The sequence below is a fragment of the Eucalyptus grandis genome, chromosome 6 (genome assembly GCF_016545825.1).
Source record: "Eucalyptus grandis isolate ANBG69807.140 chromosome 6, ASM1654582v1, whole genome shotgun sequence".
Taxonomy (NCBI): domain Eukaryota; kingdom Viridiplantae; phylum Streptophyta; class Magnoliopsida; order Myrtales; family Myrtaceae; genus Eucalyptus; species Eucalyptus grandis.
In genome coordinates, this window is record NC_052617.1 from 41,106,379 (window position 1) to 41,128,073 (window position 21,695).

The following is a 21,695-nucleotide window of genomic DNA, read 5'->3' on the forward strand; positions in this document are numbered from 1 at the left end:
CTCGGAAACTTGGGTAGCCTTCTACTTTAATCATTGTCCAAGATGAATTCTTTTGTGTGCATCAACTCGATTTTTGTACCTATGAAATCTCGTGACTCAATATTTTTAAATTTATCAAATTATAAAAAATTTAGGTGTCAAGTCATGGGCTTTCCGTACATGCAAAAATGGAATAAAGCCAAAGGAAAGAAGGATATGAAAGTTATCCTTTCTAAAATTTCTCAGAAATTAAACCCCAACTAAAGTTTTCGGCGGCTTCTTTAAGAACACCAAAAATTCCATTAGTTAATCATCTTAGCCTACCTGTCGGATTAAGCAGTTGCAGCAAGTATAAGGTCGACATAGTCCACTTAATTCTTGGAACAGATAAATAATATAGCAAACTTAACAATCCTCAAGTACCTACTTCGATTAGAGAATTTTTGAAACCACTTCTTTTGGGTGATTGTAAGTTAGTCCTCATTCTTGCATATAATTAGAGGAACTTCTTTTTTTACACTTTCTTTTGTTTCTTTATGAGACTCAAATCAACTCAATCACGAGACTCATTTTGTAGATAATTATGTCATTTTGGGTCTTTTTTATGAAATGATTGGAATTATCAGATCACAAGCATAGAAAATAAGTGCACATGTACTCTGACTTACTTTTTTATGGTTTTATCTTTTGCAATTTTTTTACTTTTACGATTTCAACCTTTTATTTCAATTCAAAACACTCGAAGCCCTTTGAAAGTATCGATATCGGCAATTGAAATTAATTGTTAATGTAGGAAAAAATTAAACAAAGGAACGCACTATTTCCACGTTCTAAAGGGCTGCAAACACGAAATTTTCAATTAAAGTGACTAAAATGCCCTCGAATGAGTTCAATAATGCTTTTGGATTATTGAATTTTCTTTTTTTCTCCTCTTATTTTCCAGAATTAAAATATATTTTTTTACTTCGGAATTCCACATGCACCCACAAGTTTCCATAATCTAAAATAGATTTTTGTTCTGTCTTCATGGATTTTCTTATCTAATTCTTGAGCAATTCCCACTTGCCGTGGATAAGCCCAAGGGACGGTAGAAAGGGTAGTTCCGTCCCTTTGCAGCAAAAGCTGTGGTAATAGTCGTGATGAATGAGTGGACTTTTCGCTCCCAAAAATGCCCTTCATTTTGCTTGAAGATTCAGACGCCATCTTCAGCATTCCCCTGCGATTCTCTGAAGAGCGTCTCCAGAGGATTTGAAGGTCTCTCTCTCTCTCTCTCTCTGCATGAATTCTTGGGTTCCGATATTCGAGTTAACTGTGTAATTCCCTTTCTTTTCTGGAACCCATTTTGATCGGTTTCACTTGATTAGCCGCTAACCCATCGCCAAATTCGCCTGAATTCCGCTAGTTTGATTTTGGGTTCTATTTGGGCATCCGCACGATCGAGATTTCATGTGCTCGCATCGTATGTTCTTGCTCTTCCCGTTGTGTCACGACATGAATCTGGGCTTTTGACTTGTCTGGTGTTTTGAGTATGGATTAGTTCCATAGGAGTAGGAGTGTTACAGAATTGGCTTGAAGCTTATTGTTTAAGCAATGTTAGACAATAGAGAGCAATATAAAGAAAAGAGACCATTGAGCTATTAGGAGTTGGTGAAACTTGAGAGGACATATGATGGTGCTTACTACCGATTAATGCACTCGTGGCGCAAGAGAATTCATGTAACTGAATGGTGTGTGCGCCAGTGAGTTTTCTTGATAAAACAGAAGATGATGCATGTGGGTCTGGATCTATGCCTCACTTTTTGGAACCCTGTGAAAAGAAGTTGCAATCGGAATTCTCAGTCTGTTACGTGATATAATGTGCATATGTTCAGCTTGTCTTCGCGTAAGCAAGGATAACTGTTTGTTAAAGACTATTCATTTTTTCGATGATAGGTGTTCTTTATAATTATCTAAGGATTTGGTGGGCAAATTTCTGTGCTGAATATGCTGTCGAGATGATTTTCTTTACCTGATTTTGAGTTTTGAGCAACCCTAGATTGGTCTTGTTCTCGAGAATATTCATTTGAACAATCTCTTGATCTCGCTTGACCTTGTTCATTCTTGTTCTACACCCGACATTAGTTGCTGCCTCCTTACCTTAGCATATCCTCCTGGCGAGTTCTACTTGGTCTAAGCATGTAGTGTAGATTCAAATTGTTGATTCCTGGTTGCAGACAAGAAATCTTGTGAGTTGGTCTTGATAAGGGTGTTTTCCCCATGGATGCTGTTGAAGAAGAATCTAAGTGCGATTGCACGCAAGGTATACCTAAGAAGGAAGAGGGGTCATCAGTTGGCATAAAGGTGTTGTTTTTTGCCAGAGCTCGTGACTTGACTGGGTTGAGTGATGTGCACCTGGAGGTCCCATCTGGTAGCACCGCAAGTGACTGTTTGAATGAGCTTGCTGTAAGATTTCCGGGCCTGGAAGAGATCCGTCAATGCATAGTTCTGGCACTGAATGAAGAATATGCAAGCGAAACAACTGTTATTAAGGAGAATGATGAACTGGCCATCATCCCTCCCATAAGCGGGGGATGATTTTTTGCGGTAGCAATCATCATCCGCAAACACAAGCTATTATGTCATACATGTTCAATCTAGATTGAGGTGTACTGTTGAAATTACGAATACCCAGATATTTGGTGTGTAATTTGTTTGTTTCAAACACCATTTCCTCCTTGTATGGAACGCTGTAAAGATTGACTCCTGATGTGCATTTGTATAAGGAAAAACCGTCAAGGACCAATTCTTGAAATGGCATTTTTTTAATAAAGTTTACAATCTGACAAATTTGGGTTTTCATAGCAGTCTAAAGAACTTAAAGAAAGAGGAGGACGTACAAACTGATGCATAGATCTCTAAGCATCACATCGGGGTTCTGGGATGGTATCTATGGAACTGAGGTGCTCTTGGCCTTCTAAACTAGAAAGAGGAGAAGCAAGTTGAGCTTGCGGACTTGTTAAGAAACTGCAGAATGCGATGCTTGTGGATTGTAGAGAAAAAGGTATATAGTTCGGAGGAGAGAAGGCTGACAAGAGTTTCGAATATTATACCTTCGTCGTTTCGGTCGAAATATTATAACTTTATTGAAGTTGGCCATTTTAGTGCCTGCACGAAGGAGGTTTGACATGTCCGTAACTTCGCGTCTTATTTCGAATTATAAGGCAGACACAATTTAAGGGCCCTCGTACTATTTTGATTCGAGCGGAACCACATCTGATTTTGCGAACGCCTACTAAAAACCCAATTAAGGTTACAGGTGTTTCCCTACACCGTACCATCGCTCTTTTCCATCGGTATTTTATACTATCAGTTAGTCAATTTGAAGTGTTCATCGCGCTACTCTCTGTTCAATTCTGTATTGACTGATTACCCGTGGAGAGGAATCAAATCAAACATATATGTTACACACAGCTTTGGTTGAAGTCATGTGTCCACCTGTTCATCCGTGGGCGAATATATAAAGGATCGGATCTTCTTTACCAAGCCGAGCATCAGATAATAGACCGGAACTGCCTTTACACTTATTGAATTCCCCTTTCTTTGCGGTGATGCCTCAGGTGGGAGCACGAATTGAGGGGGAAATGAAACGTGGGCATGGGGCGTTCCTCACATTTAAATGGTTTCATCGGATTTTTCATTCATATTCACCAGAACCATAATTACATGAGTACATACCCGAGAAAAGGCACAGCAAAAGAAAGAGATTTAGGGTCGAGTCCCACAAGGTCCGATATCTTTTTAAACAAGCCCAGACAGACAAATTTGAGAGATTATACACAAACAGTTGTACCACTTACATCGATACAACGCATACCAATCAAAACAGGGCAATGTACTATAGAGAGCTGCCCTGTTAACATACTCTGCAGCTTCTTGTGACTATCTCAACGACATTCATCGCAGACTCATGACAGGCCATGTAGCGACACCAGCTGCAGGAAGTGAAGGCCGCACAACCGGGACACGTCTCACCACTGAAAATGCTTCATTGAGACGTGCTGCACGACTCATGAACTGGGACACCTTCTGCTAGCATTAATCATAGATTTAAAGGAAGTCAGATATGACTCCAGCATAAAGACTTGACCCAAAGCTCACATCATCTCCCAAAGGAGGGAGAACTCAGTCTTAGTAAAAGGCATATTACATAAAAAGCTCACTTCTTCATTGACAACATGCAGAAAATGAGAGGGGCAAGAGGAAGGCGTACAACAAACAGCATCTAGTTTCCATTCCAACTTTAACATTGTAGGGAACAGGCACTTCTCAACAGCTTGTTGAACAAAAGTAAAAATTCAGGTATTTTAGCCTCTTCCAAGAAGATAAAACTATTTGAACTCTAAAACTTTCATGTCCTTTTCTTCCAAGATTTCAAAAGAATAGGACATCAACTATTATTATAGTGAAAACTTTTTACAGGGCACAAGTCTTTCTTTCCCAAGCAACACTCTTGTATAAGATGATGAAACCCTGTCATTTCTCAGGCCCAAACCCTTTTCTGTGTATCCTCTTTACTTTTGATTTTTCATACTTCTGAACTTGGTGATAACCAGTAAGTGTACTTGTATACATTGATTTAAAAATAAAAAATAAAAAATCCCTTGGGCCAACTCTTTAAGGGGTTCCACAGGAGTTAGAAGACATAGCAGCCTAGCTCCATTTAAACCTCATAGAAGTTGTATGAAAGGACCATTTTCATCAATTTATATATATACACCAAAGTACAGTAGCTTTTTAGACAATTTACCCCTTTATATGAAGCATAAAGAAAACTTCCAACCATTGGATCATATATCTTATGGAATGTTTGTTTCGAAGGAAAGGATTTCATGGAAAATCCCTACCCTCGCAACCTTTTCTAAACTAGACAATTAATATATTTTAATGATTAATTAGTGAGATAAAGAGCCTGTTGGTTTATACATTTTTAAAAGCAAAAATGCAACCTTTTTCTTTCTTGCTGGACTTTATAATCTTATCCAAATTTCAAAAAATTGTGAAAAAGTTATATATGAATATACATACTCAGAATTTGTATATGTTACTCTTCAGCACATTAAGGGCTCTCCAGGTAGAGGCATCCTGTTTGCCTCACATGGACACGTTCAGAAAGTGAACGTTTCAAGTGTTTTGGATTAAGAAAAGGTCAAAGTATGTCCACTGCAAGATTTAGATTAAGCAAAAGGCAAAAATATAAAAGTCTATCCAGATACGCCCTAAAAATCATGGTAATAAAATCCCAATTAAATTGCAGACCCAGAACATTATTCCTCACTACCATACACAAAAAACCCCATTTCCTTCATTCCCACAGTTTATCAAACATAATTTATTAGTATCATCATTCCTTTCAATTCCCTTTTCATTCCATACCTTTTATTCCATTGTACCCGGCCATACCAGACACAACATAAAGCCCCAGTTCGATACATTGTGCATACAACAGGGGTAACCTTGCCAGCCAATTACCATGAGTTTATAAGAACCAGACTTTTTACAACCCTAAGGTGTAAGACCATAATATTTTCTAAGGATTACACATTCATCTCAACATATCAAGACTGCCAACAAGTTCTTCTTGCAAGTTGAAGAAGAACAAGTTCTCTTGTCTATATAGAGGATTCACACAAACCCACTTAATCAGACAAAAATACTGTACTTGCACAGATTCTTAAGGTGCTACTTAGGTAAATTACTGAGTCAATCTTCCTGTTTTTGATAAATCAATGCCACCATATAAAGAAAAAGAAAAATCTAAGGTCCAAACACATGGAAAATCTAATTGGAAAAACAAACTGAATTGATGTGCCTAGAGAGAAGTGTAAAGCACCACCGGATCAGATAAACAGCTTCAGCCTTATTATTTCCATATTTCTCTTTCTCTCACATATGTGATGGCATGCTTAGAAAATAAGATTACTAATCTCATAAAAAAATTAGCTATACATGTCAAAGCAATGATGAAATCACCATCAGCACACAAGAATAGAAAATCACAAGCACCAAGGCACAAAATTCAATCCGGTTGACTATGTGGCTGCCACTGCATAAGAAAAGTACTCCTTGCTGTTGCAGCTAAATGAGAAACTTAATTACATGTCCAGATTTAGCCAAAAGGAGAAACCTAAATGTGCAAAACACAACGGCATATCCATGCTATAATGTAAATTGATAATACTAATATGGACCCTCAATAGAATCAAGCCCAATAAATTATGTATTGTGATCATGCTTCTTGTGAGCGTAAGCATTCTTTTAAGACGTAGAGTTGATTATCAGAAGTGGACAGCACGAGAAAAAATATCCATATTCTGTCCCTAAATACATAATGTCAAGCTTGTATACAGTACAATTGCACCAGGACAAGACCTTAGTGGTGGAAACATACTTTCAAATGTAATTTTATCAAACTAGATTAAAAAGACATGCTTAAAGGGATCATCAACTAGATTGACTCAAAACTTAATAACTCCACTCAGATTATACAGCCACAAAGTTCGTAAATCTAAGGACTTCATAGGAGCCACAGCATCAGCACACTTGATAGAAATTGACAATTTAGCCAGAATAGCCACTAGAAAAATTATTTACAATGAAAGTGCCAAACCTGAATAGAGGATGAGAGAACTTACACAGTGCCTGTAACGTTTCTTAGAAAAGCTAACAAATATGTAAAAGAAGCATCCATTATTTCATAAGAATCATAGTGCAGTAATGATTGGGACACAGAAACAGAGAACGAAGATCTGATTGCAGGTACACTTTAAAGGACAGACTGACAAGCGTCTATGCTAATTCAAAGAAAATGCAATGTCCCACAACAAGAAAAAGTGGAAGTGCCTCAAAACAAAAGAAACATCATCAAGTCATAACAACCATGTACTCACCAAGACAAACAAAAAATTATGGCATCAATCCAACGTCCAAAAAGCACTTGTTATTAGTTCTAGGAGATGGCATTGACATCAATCCACTACCAAAAAGAATATTTATTGGGGATTAGAAAGAGAATATTAACAAAAAATTAAAAAAATTAATTAATTTGACCACATTGATCAGCCATGTAAATCTTATGGCAAGTTTGATTTGTGGAAAGGAACTGAGAAGGAAAGGAATGGTTATTCCATGGGAATAAAAACAAGTAAAATAGATCTAGATAGACACTACCCAATAACTGTTAATCAAGAAATAGAATGGTCATCATCAAGAATGGGCTGGGAATGGAATGATCGTTCTCGATCCAGACACTGTCAATTGTAACGGTCATCATCAAGAATGGGCCAGGAATGGAATGGTCATTCCCTCAATCCAAACATTTCGTCAGTTGTATAATAATGGGAGAGTACTGAGAAACAGTAAAGACTGCCGCTCCATCCAATATATAGCATTTTGAATCCAGTCTTTTCTATAAAACAATGGCCATAGAACAATAAATTTAGCCACTTTGCGAAACAACTAAGGAAAACGACCAAACAACCAACCAATCTTACCAATTCAACAAACATCGCGTGTAATATCAGCAAACAGAACAGAGAAAGACTCGAGCTGAGTTCAATCGAGGCAAGGACAAAGAAAAGCAGATTGACCTTGTCGTCCACGGTAATCTTCAGCTGCAAAGTGCGGCTCTTCTGCTTCATCTTGTACAGCCTCCTCCCCAGGATGACACATCCCATAAAAGCAGCAGCTACGGAGAGCGACCAAAAGGGACTGACCCTAAACACACAGAACCTCAACAGCTCAAAAGGCACCTTCCACCACACTGTTCTTTTATCTTCATCACCCTCCGGCTTGGCTGCTTTGATCGCGAGGCCTTCGTCCTCGACAGCTCCGTTCCCACCCTCTGCCTCTGCCGCCTGATCATTTCGAACCCCCAAAACCTCTTCCCCGCTCATGTCCTCTCCAAGTTTCAGCGCAGCCAATCTCTTTCCACCCGAAGCAGACCAGAACTTCGGGGAATCCTCCCCAAGACCTTGAATTTCACCAACATCTACCTGCTTCTCGGCACCTCCAGAGGAACCATACTCGCCCTTCACGCCCAAATCGCCCAAATCGAACTCCCCCAACCCGAAAGCCAACTCCTCACTCTTACCCCCAATCCCCGGCGACCTCCTTCTCCGCGGTGACGAGTAGTTCGCCCTTGGGATCGAAATCCCCGAGCTTGCGCTCGTCGGAGAGGTCGCTGCCGGAGTCGGACCAGAACCCGCCCGGGTCCTTCCGCTGGTACCGGGTCTCGGAGCCGGGATCGATCCAGCTGGGGTTATCGGAGTGGACGGAGTCGCCCGCCTCGCTGGCGGCGGCGGAGCCGGAGCCGGAGGAGCCGGAGCCGGCGCCGGGGGCGAGGGCGGGGGCGGGGGCGGGGGCGGGGACGGTGGGGGCCCGGGGTACATGGCAGAGCCGTCGAGGGAGAAGTAATCGGGGCGGATCATGCCCCCGGATTCATCCTCGATCTCGTCGAGGCTCCTAGGGTTGTCGACCGAGTCGGAGTCGGAGCTGTGGAGCAATTCCCAGTCCTGGAACTCGCCTTCCATTTGGACGGGAAGGGGAGCAAAAAGGAGGGGGAATTCGACGGCGGCGGAGGTGGAGGCGGAGACGGCGACGGCGACGGAGCGGCGGCGGCAGCAGGAGGCGAGTCCAGACCGCGGGACTAGAATCGGGAACGAGCGGAGAAGAAGGGAAGGAATAGGAGGAGGAAGAGATACGGCGGCCGTTTTTTATGGGCGAGACATTAATGGGGGAAAAGCGGTTGATGTGTTCTTTACCGAAAGCACATACCCCCCCGACCACCCCCCGCCTCCTCGACTTTCTCTCTCTAAAATGCCCCGAGAAATGTTCCTTTTCTCTCTCTAACTTTACCCTCTTTTTTTTATTTTATTTTTTTATTTGTTAAGCGGAGAGGTGTCCTGAGGTGAGGTGAGGTGAGGTGAGGTGAGGGGGCCCACGGTTTTCGTGATTATTAGTGAATTTTCGTAGATGATAAGCATCGCGTATTATGAAAATGAATGAGCGATATTTAAATATATATTGATGTTATTAATTAAAGTAATTTTTGTTGATTAGTTGTTTCAAATTACATGAGTGATTATTTTTTAGAAAAATATTTATCGAATTATTATCTCTTTTTTTGTGAAACATAGCGCGATTTTTCTCTAATTTAAGGCTGATTATGTTTAGGCCACTACTTTGTAAAATCTGTCTGGATGATGCGAGGTGGGAAGTGCTGCTTTCTGGTCGTGATGGCTTGCGAAGCGCAGGCGACAGGTAAGGTTTGGTCATGACTTTTGACTTCGCCACGCTTTACAATAATTAATTAATTATATATATATAGGTGGCCATTGGATTGAAGAAGAGGGTATTGAAAGTCGAGACATGCTTTGCTTCACACGACAGAGAAACTGAGAGATCCATAGATTAATGAAGAAAATGAAAGCGCACATTGGATTTGGATATATAATGTCCCTCGTAATCTAACTAAAACCCGAAAAAAAAAAAAACAACAAATTTTCTTTTATTGTCGATCCTGAATTTATATAATATTGGTATAAATAAAGTGGGGGAAGATTCAAGCATATAAAAAGACGAAGTGCAATCTGCCGTCCCCAATTTATAACCCAATCGCGGTCCTCACGTGCCGTCGTACTTTATCGTTTGCATTTGTATGTATTTTCCGACAATCCATTATCCAGACAGCGAATTTCCAAAAATAAATAAATAAGGAATGAATGGGTAATCCCTCCCTCCCCATCTTTCCAGAAATAAATCGGTCCCCTCCGCCGGCACAGATGATGCGGCGTGAAATGGGCCGCCGAGCGACACGTCACCCTCCACAGAGGGTAGCGGAAGAATTGTCTAGTAGCCGGTTAAAATATGAAAAATTTGGATCATATATGATCGAACCCGAAAATTGCCCTCAACTTAAATATAATCTTCTACTTAAAACCCCGATTGATATACATATAATAAATTTACTTTAAATTACTTTTTTATTATAAAATCTTAAACCGATACGTACGTGACCATTAAAAATTTCAAATTGATAAATTTATAATTTATTAATTTTCCGTTAAATTTTATTAAATTATATTAATATCATAAAAATCACCAATTAGTACACTCATAACATACAAAGAGTCAATCTCCAAACTGCTAGACTCCTAAAAATCACTTGATATCCAACTCAACAATTTGACATTCAAATTTAATAAACGTTACGATCAATTTATGATTTCCGTAGTATTAATTCTTAAAATTTCCTTAAGGGGTTATTATTGGAGGAGAGGGTAGGGTTTATGTAAGGTCGAGCTCCGTTTGGCATGAGGAAAAGGGGATTCGTCGATTTCCGATGAATGTGAACCCAACTCGAGTCCGTAGGGGGCAAGCGGCGCCGGTCCGGTTCGAGCCCTAGGATGCAACTCTTGAGGGGTAATGAAGTAGCATAATGACGTGCTTTGACCTCAAGAAACTCAAGTGCCACTGCACCAAACGCGCGTTATAAACAGTAAACACGACCGAGCAAAAAGGGTTCAACCAAACCAGTCCGATTCCACCCCCCGAAACTGCCGCAACCGGGTTTGAGTCCCAAAAGTGAATCCATCCAAGGCATATCAGTCATGTCAATCCAAGTCGCCTTTGGAGCGTCTAAAACTCAATAGGGTTAGGAATTGTTCGTCTCAATTTCCATGCGTTGCAGAGGCAATTGATCAAAGACACGTTCGCCTGATTTAATTGCAAGATCCAAGACGAGGTCCGCCTCCATTCCATTTGACCCGAGTCAAATTAAAATTGCCGTGGGCTTTCGTGCCAATTCGACCTAACTTGTGGGGCGGATTTCCTTACCTATGACTTTCGAAGATTTCATTTCATCTTCTCCTCGTACTTTCTTTTGTCGTCATGTTAATTTTCTTCCTACTTTATTGATTGCATAATGTCCGCATCTCGCGAGCCGAAGCTTTTCTTCGTGCACGCTATGCATTCCCCCTAGAGCCATAATATACAACCGACCCGAGCAACAGCGGAAAAACGTTTATTGTCATGATTACTTACCATCGACATGTGATCCACCTTATGCTTGTCGAACGCGTCGGTGTTATTCGGCAATGATAGACGAAGATACAGTGCATTTTCTGATGGGACTCTTTTGATCTTTCAAAATCTAGTATATATCGTCGTATATGATTTTCCGTGGTCCATACTCCTTTCTTACCTCTTTCATTTATATTTGTCCTTGACATATTGCGACTATAAATTCGACCAAGGGAAATGAATCACGACACGGGATTCCTGAAAGGTGTATCGACCCAAAATCAAGCCAGACATATTTTAGTGGGGGCATGACATGGGTCCTTCAAGCTTGAATTATCACTATTATCCTGGGAGATCATGGAGGACTCGCTGCACACAAATCTTATTTGCATGATAGTATTAATTTTTGACATATGAGGCCGAGATTTTGTGCGCTAATATTGACTCCAGACTCCTTCCAATACGTAATGTCCAACACAATCCTTGCAATCGAGTTGTTTGATTTCACATTCAATGTATCTACTAATTCAATCGTGACCCACCATTAACCATATTTCGTGCCGATAGTTTTGGTCTTCAGAGTCCAAGTATTCGTCCGGCCATTAGCTTGGACAAATCATACGTCATGCAAGGCGTCGAATGAATGGGACTACAGGGCATGCTTTGTTTGTTTAAGTTGACTTATACTTTTCTCATAGTTTTCTAATATTCAAACTAAGTTTGTTCAGAATTCTACAAATTTGGAAGGAAAGTTCAAACCAGTATCGAGTAGTAAATTATTATGAATTCCCAAACCGGTGACTTTCAAGGGAAAGGACAATGAGTACATTTTAATAAACAGTGAAAAAACACAACTCTAGATAGAAAATAGATTTGACTCCTACATTACGAAAGGTTGATGAGCTAATTGCTCGATCCTATCCATTTTATTATATATGTATATGCATTTGTGTGGGTGCATATATATATATATAAAAAAAGATTTGACTCCTACAGTTCATAATTCCTATAGTAAAGCCATGGCAACAATTTCTACATATGTATAAATATTAAATGATAATTTCTATTCTTTTTAACCAGTTGCTAGAAGAGTATCTTACAACTTGTGGTCTTGTGGAGGCTTCTATTTGGCATCATAAGCATTAATGACAGCTACTGTTGCTTGCCGGTCATGTTAAAAATTGATGAACAGTATAGAAGTAGTAATGTAATTTAAGTTCCCACAGTTCTCAAACGGTTCAGAAGTTCATGAACCATGGCGCTTCTAGGAACTACTTCGTCTTTGGCATTCCCCATATCTTGCAGCTCCACCACACATTCACTCAATTCCTGTGCGCCTACTAGCACCAGCTAGCGGATCCGGTTTCCTCCGGCGTTACCAATGTGCTTCTGCACTCTCTTTTATGGACCTAGAAATCCGCTTTCACTTCGGCATCCCATAACACCTTCACTAGCTTTGCAGTGGAGAAAAGACAAAAAAGAAAAAAAATTATCCATGTTAGCACCAATAATATGCCATTTATGACGATCAGTGCTGACTAGATCGTCACGCCAACATTGTTTGTTCAAAATTAGCTGGATAGACTAGATTGACAAAATACGAAAAGGTTCGAGACTCAATTGACTCAATTGAAAAGTTTAAAATTGAATTTTTCAAATGCAATAAGTTATAACTTTTTAAATAATTTTCCCGAGAAACGATATGTGACTCCTCGTAAAACTTAGATCAGCTCACTAATCTTGCTTGCGTGATAGTATGAAATTTTGAGATACACGGCCGAGATTTTGAGCACTAATATCCACACTTTTCAACACAAATTGTCCATGTCAATCCTTATATAATCGAGTTGCCCAAATCATATTTCATGCCAATAGATTTGGCCTTTTGTGTTATAAGTATTCGTCTTGCCATTAGCTTGGACTTGTGATATTATCATTTTGGCCAGTGCTCTATAAGCCTTCTGTTCTAGAATTAATTGTAGACACCTTACTACATAGAGCTATATTTTTTTTTTATCAGTCATATTCTACTCTTACCCTAACTCTCACTTTCGGACTTTTGCCCTGTCTCCTTATTTGAAATTAAAACCTATATTTGAAATTTCGGACTTTTGCCCAGTCTCCTTATTTGAAATTAAAACCCATATTTGAAATTAGAGAAAGTGAGGATAATTTATAGAGCTAAATGGGCCATAGTGCTTTCCACTGTTTACTTTCTGCATATCCTACAATACTCGCAAATTCACTGGAAATCTTTCCAAGTATTCACATAATGATTTGTACAGTTACGTATACTTTTCTCGATATTTTCTAAGATCCAAACTGAGTTCTTTAAAGTTTCCCATTTTTTAAGGGAAGTTCGAAGCAGAATAAATAAGTAATTTATTAAGTTCCCAAGCAGGCGACTTTCAATTGGAAAAGAAATTATACAATTTCAGTTACCTTGACAGTAAAGAACTAAAAAAGTATGTGTTGAAAGTTCCTCCAACATCGAAATGAGTAATGACGGAGTGCATTTCGATAAATAGGGAAACAATAGAAGAGATACTTAAGCTGATCGTCCCTCCCTATCTTTTTTACAATGAAAAAAAAAAAAGAATGACTCCTACAGCAGAGAATTCCCATAGCAAGTCCTGTCAAACATTTTCTGCGTATATATGAATATTAAATAATCGTTTTCAGTATTTGACCCCAAAAAAAAAAAAAAAAAATCGTTTTCAGTGTTTCAATCTTGTTCCTGGAAGCAGCATCCTCCAACCGATAGAGGCTTGTATATGGCATCAAAAGCATGCTCAGTATGAAAGTAGTAGTGTAATCTAAGTTCTCACAGCTCCCAAACGGCTGAGAAGTTCTTGAACGATTGCGCTTCTAGGAACTACTTCCTCTTTGGCATTCTCGAAATCTTTCAACTTCACCACACCTTCAGTCAGTTCCCGTTCGCCTACTAGAACTAACCAGGGGATCCGGTACTCTTTGGCATAATCGATGTGCTTCATCACTCTCTTATTGATCAAGAATTCTGCTTTCAATCCGGCCTCCCAGAACTCCTTCACCAGTTCTGCAGTTAAGGGCAAGTCATCCCCCAAAAATCCGATCAACACTTGCGTCTCTGTAGGTCGAATTATCTGTTGATGTGAAAAAAGAAATCAGATGACTTTCTGATTACATTTTTCAAACGATATTCTCATTATCCATGAGTTTCTCATCTTTCTACAGTGGAATGAGGCAAGTCTATGACATTACGTAAATCCAACAACTGAAAATCCACAGAACATCTAAAACTTTCAACTAGTTAACTTCTGTCTAAAATGGGAGATGCTAAAAGAGAATGTTAAGCTCAGCTGTCAGAATTAGATGTCTGTGAAGGTAACAGAAAACAATGATTCTATTATTCAGCTGCAAAGAATAGATGAAATTCTGAAAAAATTTAAACTATTTTCATCAGACCTCTCTTTTTCTTTTTTATACTCAGGAATTTCAATCCTGTATAAGGATATGAAAAATAGTGAAAAGGACCAGCGACTGCTGAGGTTATAAAATTGAACTCTCACGTTAACTAGCATAGAAATAACAAAAGTACTCGTCAAAATTTTCCTCAACTAAGTTCACTCACAGTTCAAATAGGAAGGCCTATTATTATCTCGAAATGATCAGGTTATAAAAAGCATAAATGAATGCAGGCATGTTATTACAGAAACAAATAAATTGGTTAGTATGGGAAGCTTCAATAAGACCTTTTTTGTATTTATCCTCATAATTATTCGAAGAACTTTGATAAACGTAATCTAACATTACTCCAATCAGAATGAAGCAAACAAAAAATTTACTTTTCACAATTAAGGACGAGCCTAGAGTGATTGTAGTCATAAGAAGAGATGGAACCAAATGCAGAATGGAAATTAATTACTCAAAAACTTACTATCATGTTCTAAACCAAAAACTAGGCAAAATTTTGGAACCCCCAGAAAAAATTAAAAAAAAAGTCTCGGCTCTGGTATGCTATACAAGCTAAGGTTCCTATTGATATTTAACATCAGCCTCCTATAGCCATTGTGATGTCTAAATCCCAGAAAGTACCTTCAAATGGTCAGTACCACCTATACAACAAATTTATTACTCTTTCGTTTTGCCACAAAAAAAAAATCAATCTTTTGACACATCCACATTTCTGTCGATAGATAGTGGGTCATCTTTGCCTTCTGGAATATTATTTCGGTAAGTAAGCTATATAATTGCAAGGCATCTGAAATATTGAACTGCTTCCGCAATTAATACAGTAAGTCAAGATACAAGTTCCTACAATCTCCGAGAAGGCTTAAGCACATTAAAGGAGAAGAAGGGGAAAAATGAAGTAAGTAGAATTACAAATAGATCTTAAATATGAGTACCTGATTCTCCATTATTGCAAATACTCGTTCAATTCCCAGACTAACACCAACTGCTGGAACCTGCTTTGTACCAAACATTCCTATAAGGTTGTCATAACGCCCCCCAGCAGCAATTGTTCCAACCTGCAGATAAGATCTGTTAATAGAGTCTGCTGACCAGCAAGATAAATCCGAAGATTAAAAGCATGAAATTGATGGCACTATCATATCCCCATAAAAAGTAACAATTGCAGTTTCATCGAATCCACATGACAAGCACCGTGCAATGGATTATAAGCTATATCTACCACATTCAACCACATCACCATCCAACATCACTAACGCACGACTCTTTCATCTCTTGAAACAGTGGTGAGTACAAATATTTGTTCCATTGGAGCTTCAAAGCAGCAATACTTGTGTAAGACCAGCAAAAACAATGCTCTGAAATGCGGATGGCAGTTCACATTCACTTTCAAAACCTGGCATCATAATTTAAATTGGTAGCTTTTCTAAATATCTCTGGCGGTGCAATTATTCAGTTCATCACTATTTCCATAGAGAAGCCTTCGATACATTCTGTAACCAAGCTCCAGATTTTATGTGAATATTAACAAAATAACATGAAAATTTGCACCTCTGTATCCTATCAAGATGCAGACAATGCAGCAATGAGACCTCATCAACATCTCCTAGCAGATTTTATGCCTCATATCTTTCATCTCTCTCTCACAAGCATACGCGCACTCTTTCACAAGTGTAGAAATGACCACGGGGACAAGACAACAGCAACTACAAGGCAACTCCATTTTGTAATCAAAAGGGATTACTTCTATGTCCTATTTTTGACAAGCAAAACTGCCAGATAGAAATTGCTTATACATGAAATATTAAGTAGGAAGCGCTTGCAAAGAGTCACCTGCGTGGCCCCTTTAAAAACTGCTTCATAAATCACCCCTGTATAATAATCAAGACCTCTGGCAAGACTCAAGTCAAAAACAACTCTGTTAATACTCTTTGACTTTTCCAAGGCATTGAACAATATTTCCAAATCCTTCAGGGCATGCACAGATCCTTCATTTTCCAAAAATTTGCTCCCCGTGTCTTGAAGCTTTGCCAACAATTCCAGAGGTGGACCCCTTTCCTTTACAAAATTGCCAATGCGGTCGGCCACCTCAGCAGTTAAACCTTTTTCCTCCACCTAAATGATGTTAAGAAATTTTAGCAGAAATTTGGGCTTATGTTTTTAACAATAAAACATAGTGAAAATATCAGTTTATCCACCCAAAGAACACATGTTTCCATAATGACCACAAGTCATGAAAAACAACTCAAAAATAAAGTTGTTAAAGAGCCCCATCAAATAGACGAAAGCTGAGTACATATTCATACATAAGCAGTGAATTGGAACAAAACACAACCAGCTGATACTTACTGAATGAAAACACATGCACGTTACCTTCAACTTCCCTGGATATTCCAGGACTCATGCATTCATTTGAGGAGCCTTAAATTTGCTTAAACTCTTCCCTCCAGAGAGAAACATTAATGTCTTCCAATGGTGAAAGGCAAATCGATTGTCAACAGATAATTATAAAAACAGAGCTCTAGTAAGTGCTTTCAAGTACGTCCACATTTGAATCACCCAATGCTCTATTTTCCTCCATCAGAATCAATTGAAAATATTATACAAAAAAGTTTGAACAAAAATTGAGTTCACAAAGAAAATGACATTCACAACACCACATACAAATTCTGGTTTCTCACCAACACAAGCATACATGCAAGGCTACTAAAGAGTTTCTCACCAATACTTTCCTAATTTAGACACGAGCACGACCACAAGGATGGTATAATTTCTTACCATCTCCTTCCTGATCTGGTCAAATGACTGTTTGTCTAACTTGTCGATACTTGAGCAAATAGTTCTGAATTTCTCTGCTGGCACACCACATATTTCCAGCATGCCGTCCAATAACTTCCGGTGGTTCAGCTTTATCTGAGAACAATCATTATCAACAAATAAAAAAAAAAAAAAAAAAGAGTTAAAAAAAAAAGAAAAAGATAAACAGGTGAAGAGAAGGTATTTGAACTCTGACAAAAATGCCAAACATAAAGAACTTCTCTTTCCATGTACATATCAAGTCTGAATACCAGAAACTAAATTTTTACCAGCAATTATTAAATCCTGAAAATAACTATAAAAACAGTCAGAAACTCATGACCGAAGTGCAACAACATCTTTATGTGAATTTCTACATAAACAATAAAGCGCTATCCTGAACATCAACAACAAAGATATAAAAATTACATTATAAAAGGTCAATCCTTGAGGGTAGACAAGTGTCACCCATTTAACCATCAACATTTTGCATTCTTTGTCATTTTCCAGTTTGAGCTTTTTTTTGTTTCTACTTTTGCTCTGTCTTCTAAATTTCAGGATATAGATAAACAATGTGAAGGATGGGGGAAGGACAAGCAAGAGGATGTTTACCTCATAATCTCCAATATTCAGTTTATCAAGCAACTCAACAAGAACTTCTATGACCTCAAAATCCGGCCCCATCCTTACATTTTGCCCAGCAATGTCTAAGTCACACTGGTAAAACTCACGGTATCTACCCTTAGAAGGATTATCCCTCCTGTATACTTTAGCAATTTGGTATCTCTTCAATGACGTAAGTCCATTCATAGCCATATATCTTGCAAATGGAACAGTCAAGTCGTATCGTAGAGAACAAAGCTCTCCACCCTGTCAAAGAAAAGGACAATAGCCTTAGGAGGGAAGACAAAAGATCATTCGTCATATTAGATGTAAAGCAGAAACATTAGTATGATTCGCAACACCAAGAATAGGTATCATTAGTACAGTGAATCAATTATGCCAATCCCTGGCTCTCCAAATCAGTGAGAACATTACATTCGCAGTGCAAGGGAGTTTATCAACTTTAACAACTTTCTTAAGCATGACATGCGAAAGAATATCAACCATCTATACATCTAAGATAGCAAGTAAGGTGAATGCAATAAAATATCCTCGAAATTTACCTGGTCAGCAAGATCGTATATCAACTTTGAGTCCTCACCATATTTTCCCATCAAAGTCTCTCTCAATTCAAAAACAGGAGTATCAAGTGCCGTGGCACCATGCTTCTTGAAAACCTCTGTTATAATGGAGAATGCTTTCTCTCTTACTGCCATTTGTTCTTTCCCAAAATCACGAGTTCCCTGCATGGACCATACCATGCAAATGTCAAACTGACTGAAATCTCCGATAGATGTTGAAAGTAGTTAACATTAAGTCATCAGCTTTCGATACAAGATTAAGTCCTTCCAATCATAGATAAGATAATTCAAATGTGAAAGTTAAACCAAGATGACCTTGTCTGTAAGAAGAATGATTATGACTTTTGTATGTGAGTAGAAGGAGCAAGCTTTGATAGACACAGAAAAAATTGTGTGGACCAAACAAATATCTCAAGAAAAGCTCGATATCTCAATATTTCTATAAGTTACATAACTCGATATACTCTCTCTCTCTCTCTCTCTCTCTCTCTCTCTCTCAAAATTTCCATTAGTAAATTATTTTGCCCAGCCTTTTGTCATCAAGCAGCCACATTATGAATGAGATCGATATAGTCCATTCAAAGTTTTCGGAACAAATAAATCATAAAGCGAGATAAGAATCATCCACTAGCTACTTTAATTAGAAATCAAACCATAGCGCTACTGAAAAAGAAGAGATAGAAGCAATTCTTTTGATATCATACCAATCATTTCATAGCTTGAAAAAATTACCTTGGGAAGCTTGGGTAGCCTTCTACTCTCATTACTGTCCACAATGTCCTTGACTTTGTTCAAGAAATGGTCAAATTCTGGGCCCCTCGCGTCCAGGAACAATAATAAATCTTTTACAAGTTTCTCTAGAGAAACTGACTCGTCACTTCCGTTCCTCTGAAATCTATCCTTAATCAATTGCACCAAGACAGATGTCCCTCTCCCCAACACCACCTTCTTCTTCTTCTTCTCACTTTTCTTATCTGCTTGCACTCCGTTAATTTCCTCATGCTTTCCCTTTTCAATCAATTCACTTCCCTCGAGGGCAACAAATGCGGTAATTGCCTCCCAAACCACTGTTTTCCAGACACAACCACAAAGCACGTACAATTCATGCACAAACTTCTCAAATTCTCTACCGACATATGCATCGTTGAGCACCTTTTTCTCATTCTCTAAATCATCCATACGCGCACACTCCTTCTCAAACATACCTGTTAAGCTGCTTTTCAGGGCATCGGCAGCAATCGCATCTAAATCCATCTTCGCTCGACATAAAGAGCTCTCACCGATACTCAGTAGCACATCAGCCAGCGGCCACAACACATTCACAACCGCCGCACCATCAGTAGTAGACCCAGTTTTCTGAATTTTAACTGACGAATTCAGGTACACTCGCACCTCTGAATGCACTGATTTCACCACCCTTCTCAATGTTGCATGAACTTTGAGAATGCTTGAGATTGCCTCGCTCTCCACCTTACCCACCAACTTAGACCCGTTAAGCAAAACCTTCATGTCGCTGGCAACCCCGATCTCATCTTTCGAGACGAACCCATCGCCCGAGTCCGTCGGATTGAAGACCGCCACATCGGCTTTGATGGCCTCGCACGACAATGCAGCAACCGCATCGACCGTGGTGGACAAGGCCGTCGACAAGTGATCCAAAAGCGCGCTAATCCCATACAAACTGGAATGCGCCTTCTCCGATATAGACACTTCTTCATTAGTCACGGCGAGATTTCCAAAACCCTCGTACCCCTCCGCGGAATTCAAGGAATCCGATATGAGATCGACGAGCGCCGTGCCCGTGCCAGGACCTCCCGACACGAGGAGCTTGTTGAGGAGCACCGCGAGGGAAGCGCGCGTTTCCGCGGCGGTGAAGTAAGGAGGGAAGGATATCTGGAGATTGGCGGCGGCGGGGGAGGTCCGATTGGCGGCGGGCGGGGACGACGCGAGGCGATCGCGCGCCGACGAGTCCACGCGCACGCGCGCGGTTCCGGCGGACACTGCGTGCAGTGAGGACGGAGAGAGGGAGGAACCCTTGCCTCCCAAGGCCACCAACGCGGTGGCGGTGGCGGTGGCGGTGGCGGTGGTCTCGCCGCCGTCGGCCATTGCGAGAGCAGGGAGAGAAGGGAGGGACGAGGCGGACGCGGCTGCGAGTGTGGAGGCGGCTCGCTGGTGAGGGGAGCTCCAATGGCGGCCCTCTAGGGTTTTTGGGTTAGGGGAATTAGCTTGGCAAGCACGCGTTCCGGGCCTTTTTTTCAACTGAGGAATAAAGATTCCAAGAAGATTTACTTACCTTTACCAAAAAAAAAAAAAAAAAAAAATTCCAAGAAGATCAAATTTTTGGTTTAAGAAAATCGATTCTTTCGGGAGAAAATAGAAAGACGAAATTACACTCAATAACCAATGGAGGACAAAACCCTTATTCCACGCATCCATCAATTATTATATATCATCAAATTTAACAATTTAATGAAAAATTTAACAAAAATCGATAGAGGATAAATTTATTATAAATATACTAATTTAACGTTTTTGGCAATCAAAACGATAACTTGAGAACAATTAGTTATGCATATTTATATACACACACACGGAATGGTCATATGACATGTCACCCTCTAAGAAGATAACAAGAGAAAGGTCTAGCATGTTGATATATGGAAAAATTATATTATATGCTCTCATGATCATTGATTGATTGAATCCTATATAACTTTTGAGTTTAATGCGATCTTCTGTTTGCTATTAAAATTTTCTTAATAGGCTAAGATTTGAGAATTCATATGTGTCAAGTCACATTCACGTGAGGAAAAAGGAACTCATTAATTTTCAATATGCGAATCCAAGTCAAATCCATCGAGAGCAAGCAATATTGAGTCTCATTCAAGCCCTAACATGAAATTTTGTGGTAATTTGTCGAGTCTATAATTAAGAAATATAATGACATCTTGCGAACTCAAAACTTAAATGTTATTGCACCGAATGCCCATTTCAAACACAACTTAGTAGAAGGTCAACAAACAAGTCCAATTCCACCCCCGAACTGGGGCCAAAAGGTTTGAGTCCCGATTGAATTCATTTATTCCAGACCACTCAGTTCATGTCAACTTTATGAATCTAAATTTATTATTATTTTGTTTTGAAATAAATAATTAAATTGAAAAAAATATTTTTCTTAAAAGTGATCAGAGATTTGACCATCGCCACTACAAACTTACAATTGTG

At 39.3% G+C, this 21,695-nt stretch overlaps 3 protein-coding genes across 4 annotated transcripts; 1 reads left to right on the forward strand and 2 right to left on the reverse strand.

Moving 5' to 3' along the window:
- The first annotated feature begins 1,112 nt into the window (after positions 1 to 1,112).
- On the forward strand, positions 1,113 to 2,805 carry LOC104449797 (molybdopterin synthase sulfur carrier subunit). Its single transcript, XM_018875284.2, has 2 exons — positions 1,113 to 1,233; positions 2,193 to 2,805. The coding sequence occupies exon 2, from the start codon at positions 2,236 to 2,238 to the stop codon at positions 2,551 to 2,553; it is 318 nt and encodes a 105-aa protein (XP_018730829.2). The 5' UTR covers positions 1,113 to 1,233; positions 2,193 to 2,235; the 3' UTR covers positions 2,554 to 2,805.
- Positions 2,806 to 3,624: 819 nt separating this feature from the next.
- LOC104449798 (translation initiation factor IF-2) lies at positions 3,625 to 8,825 on the reverse strand. Of its 2 annotated transcripts, XM_039315399.1 has the most exons (3): positions 8,635 to 8,825; positions 7,605 to 8,593; positions 3,625 to 4,044 (listed from the first exon to the last, which is right to left on the reverse strand). In XM_039315399.1, the coding sequence occupies exons 2-3, from the start codon at positions 8,544 to 8,546 to the stop codon at positions 3,913 to 3,915; spliced, it is 1,074 nt and encodes a 357-aa protein (XP_039171333.1). In that variant the 5' UTR covers positions 8,547 to 8,593; positions 8,635 to 8,825; the 3' UTR covers positions 3,625 to 3,912. The 2 variants fall into 2 exon arrangements, with proteins under 2 accessions (XP_039171333.1, XP_010062367.2); XM_010064065.3 differs by having other exon boundaries at positions 7,605 to 8,825.
- A 4,682-nt stretch (positions 8,826 to 13,507) lies between these two features.
- LOC104449799 (histidine--tRNA ligase, cytoplasmic) lies at positions 13,508 to 20,692 on the reverse strand. The gene is made up of 7 exons (XM_010064066.3): positions 19,203 to 20,692; positions 18,453 to 18,632; positions 17,899 to 18,156; positions 17,269 to 17,403; positions 16,324 to 16,605; positions 15,426 to 15,548; positions 13,508 to 14,162 (listed from the first exon to the last, which is right to left on the reverse strand). Exons 1-7 carry the CDS (start codon positions 20,574 to 20,576, stop codon positions 13,854 to 13,856), a joined length of 2,661 nt encoding a protein of 886 aa, XP_010062368.2. The 5' UTR covers positions 20,577 to 20,692; the 3' UTR covers positions 13,508 to 13,853.
- Between the last annotated feature and the right edge of the window lie 1,003 nt (positions 20,693 to 21,695).

Excerpts from the sequence above, each read along its gene's own strand:
- LOC104449798 (XM_039315399.1), bottom strand. The coding sequence starts at position 8,546 with ATGGAAGGCGAGTTCCAGGACTGGGAATTGCTCCACAGCTCCGACTCC. Across the intron at positions 4,045-7,604 it reads AGATTACCGTGGACGACAAG|AAGGTGTCCCAGTTCATGAG; the intron begins GTCAATCTGCTT and ends TAATGCTAGCAG.
- LOC104449799 (XM_010064066.3), bottom strand. The coding sequence starts at position 20,576 with ATGGCCGACGGCGGCGAGACCACCGCCACCGCCACCGCCACCGCCACC. Across the intron at positions 18,633-19,202 it reads GGCTACCCAAGCTTCCCAAG|GGAACTCGTGATTTTGGGAA; the intron begins GTAATTTTTTCA and ends TGGTCCATGCAG. Across the intron at positions 15,549-16,323 it reads TTTTTAAAGGGGCCACGCAG|GTTGGAACAATTGCTGCTGG; the intron begins GTGACTCTTTGC and ends TCTTATCTGCAG.
- LOC104449797 (XM_018875284.2), top strand. The coding sequence starts at position 2,236 with ATGGATGCTGTTGAAGAAGAATCTAAGTGCGATTGCACGCAAGGTATA.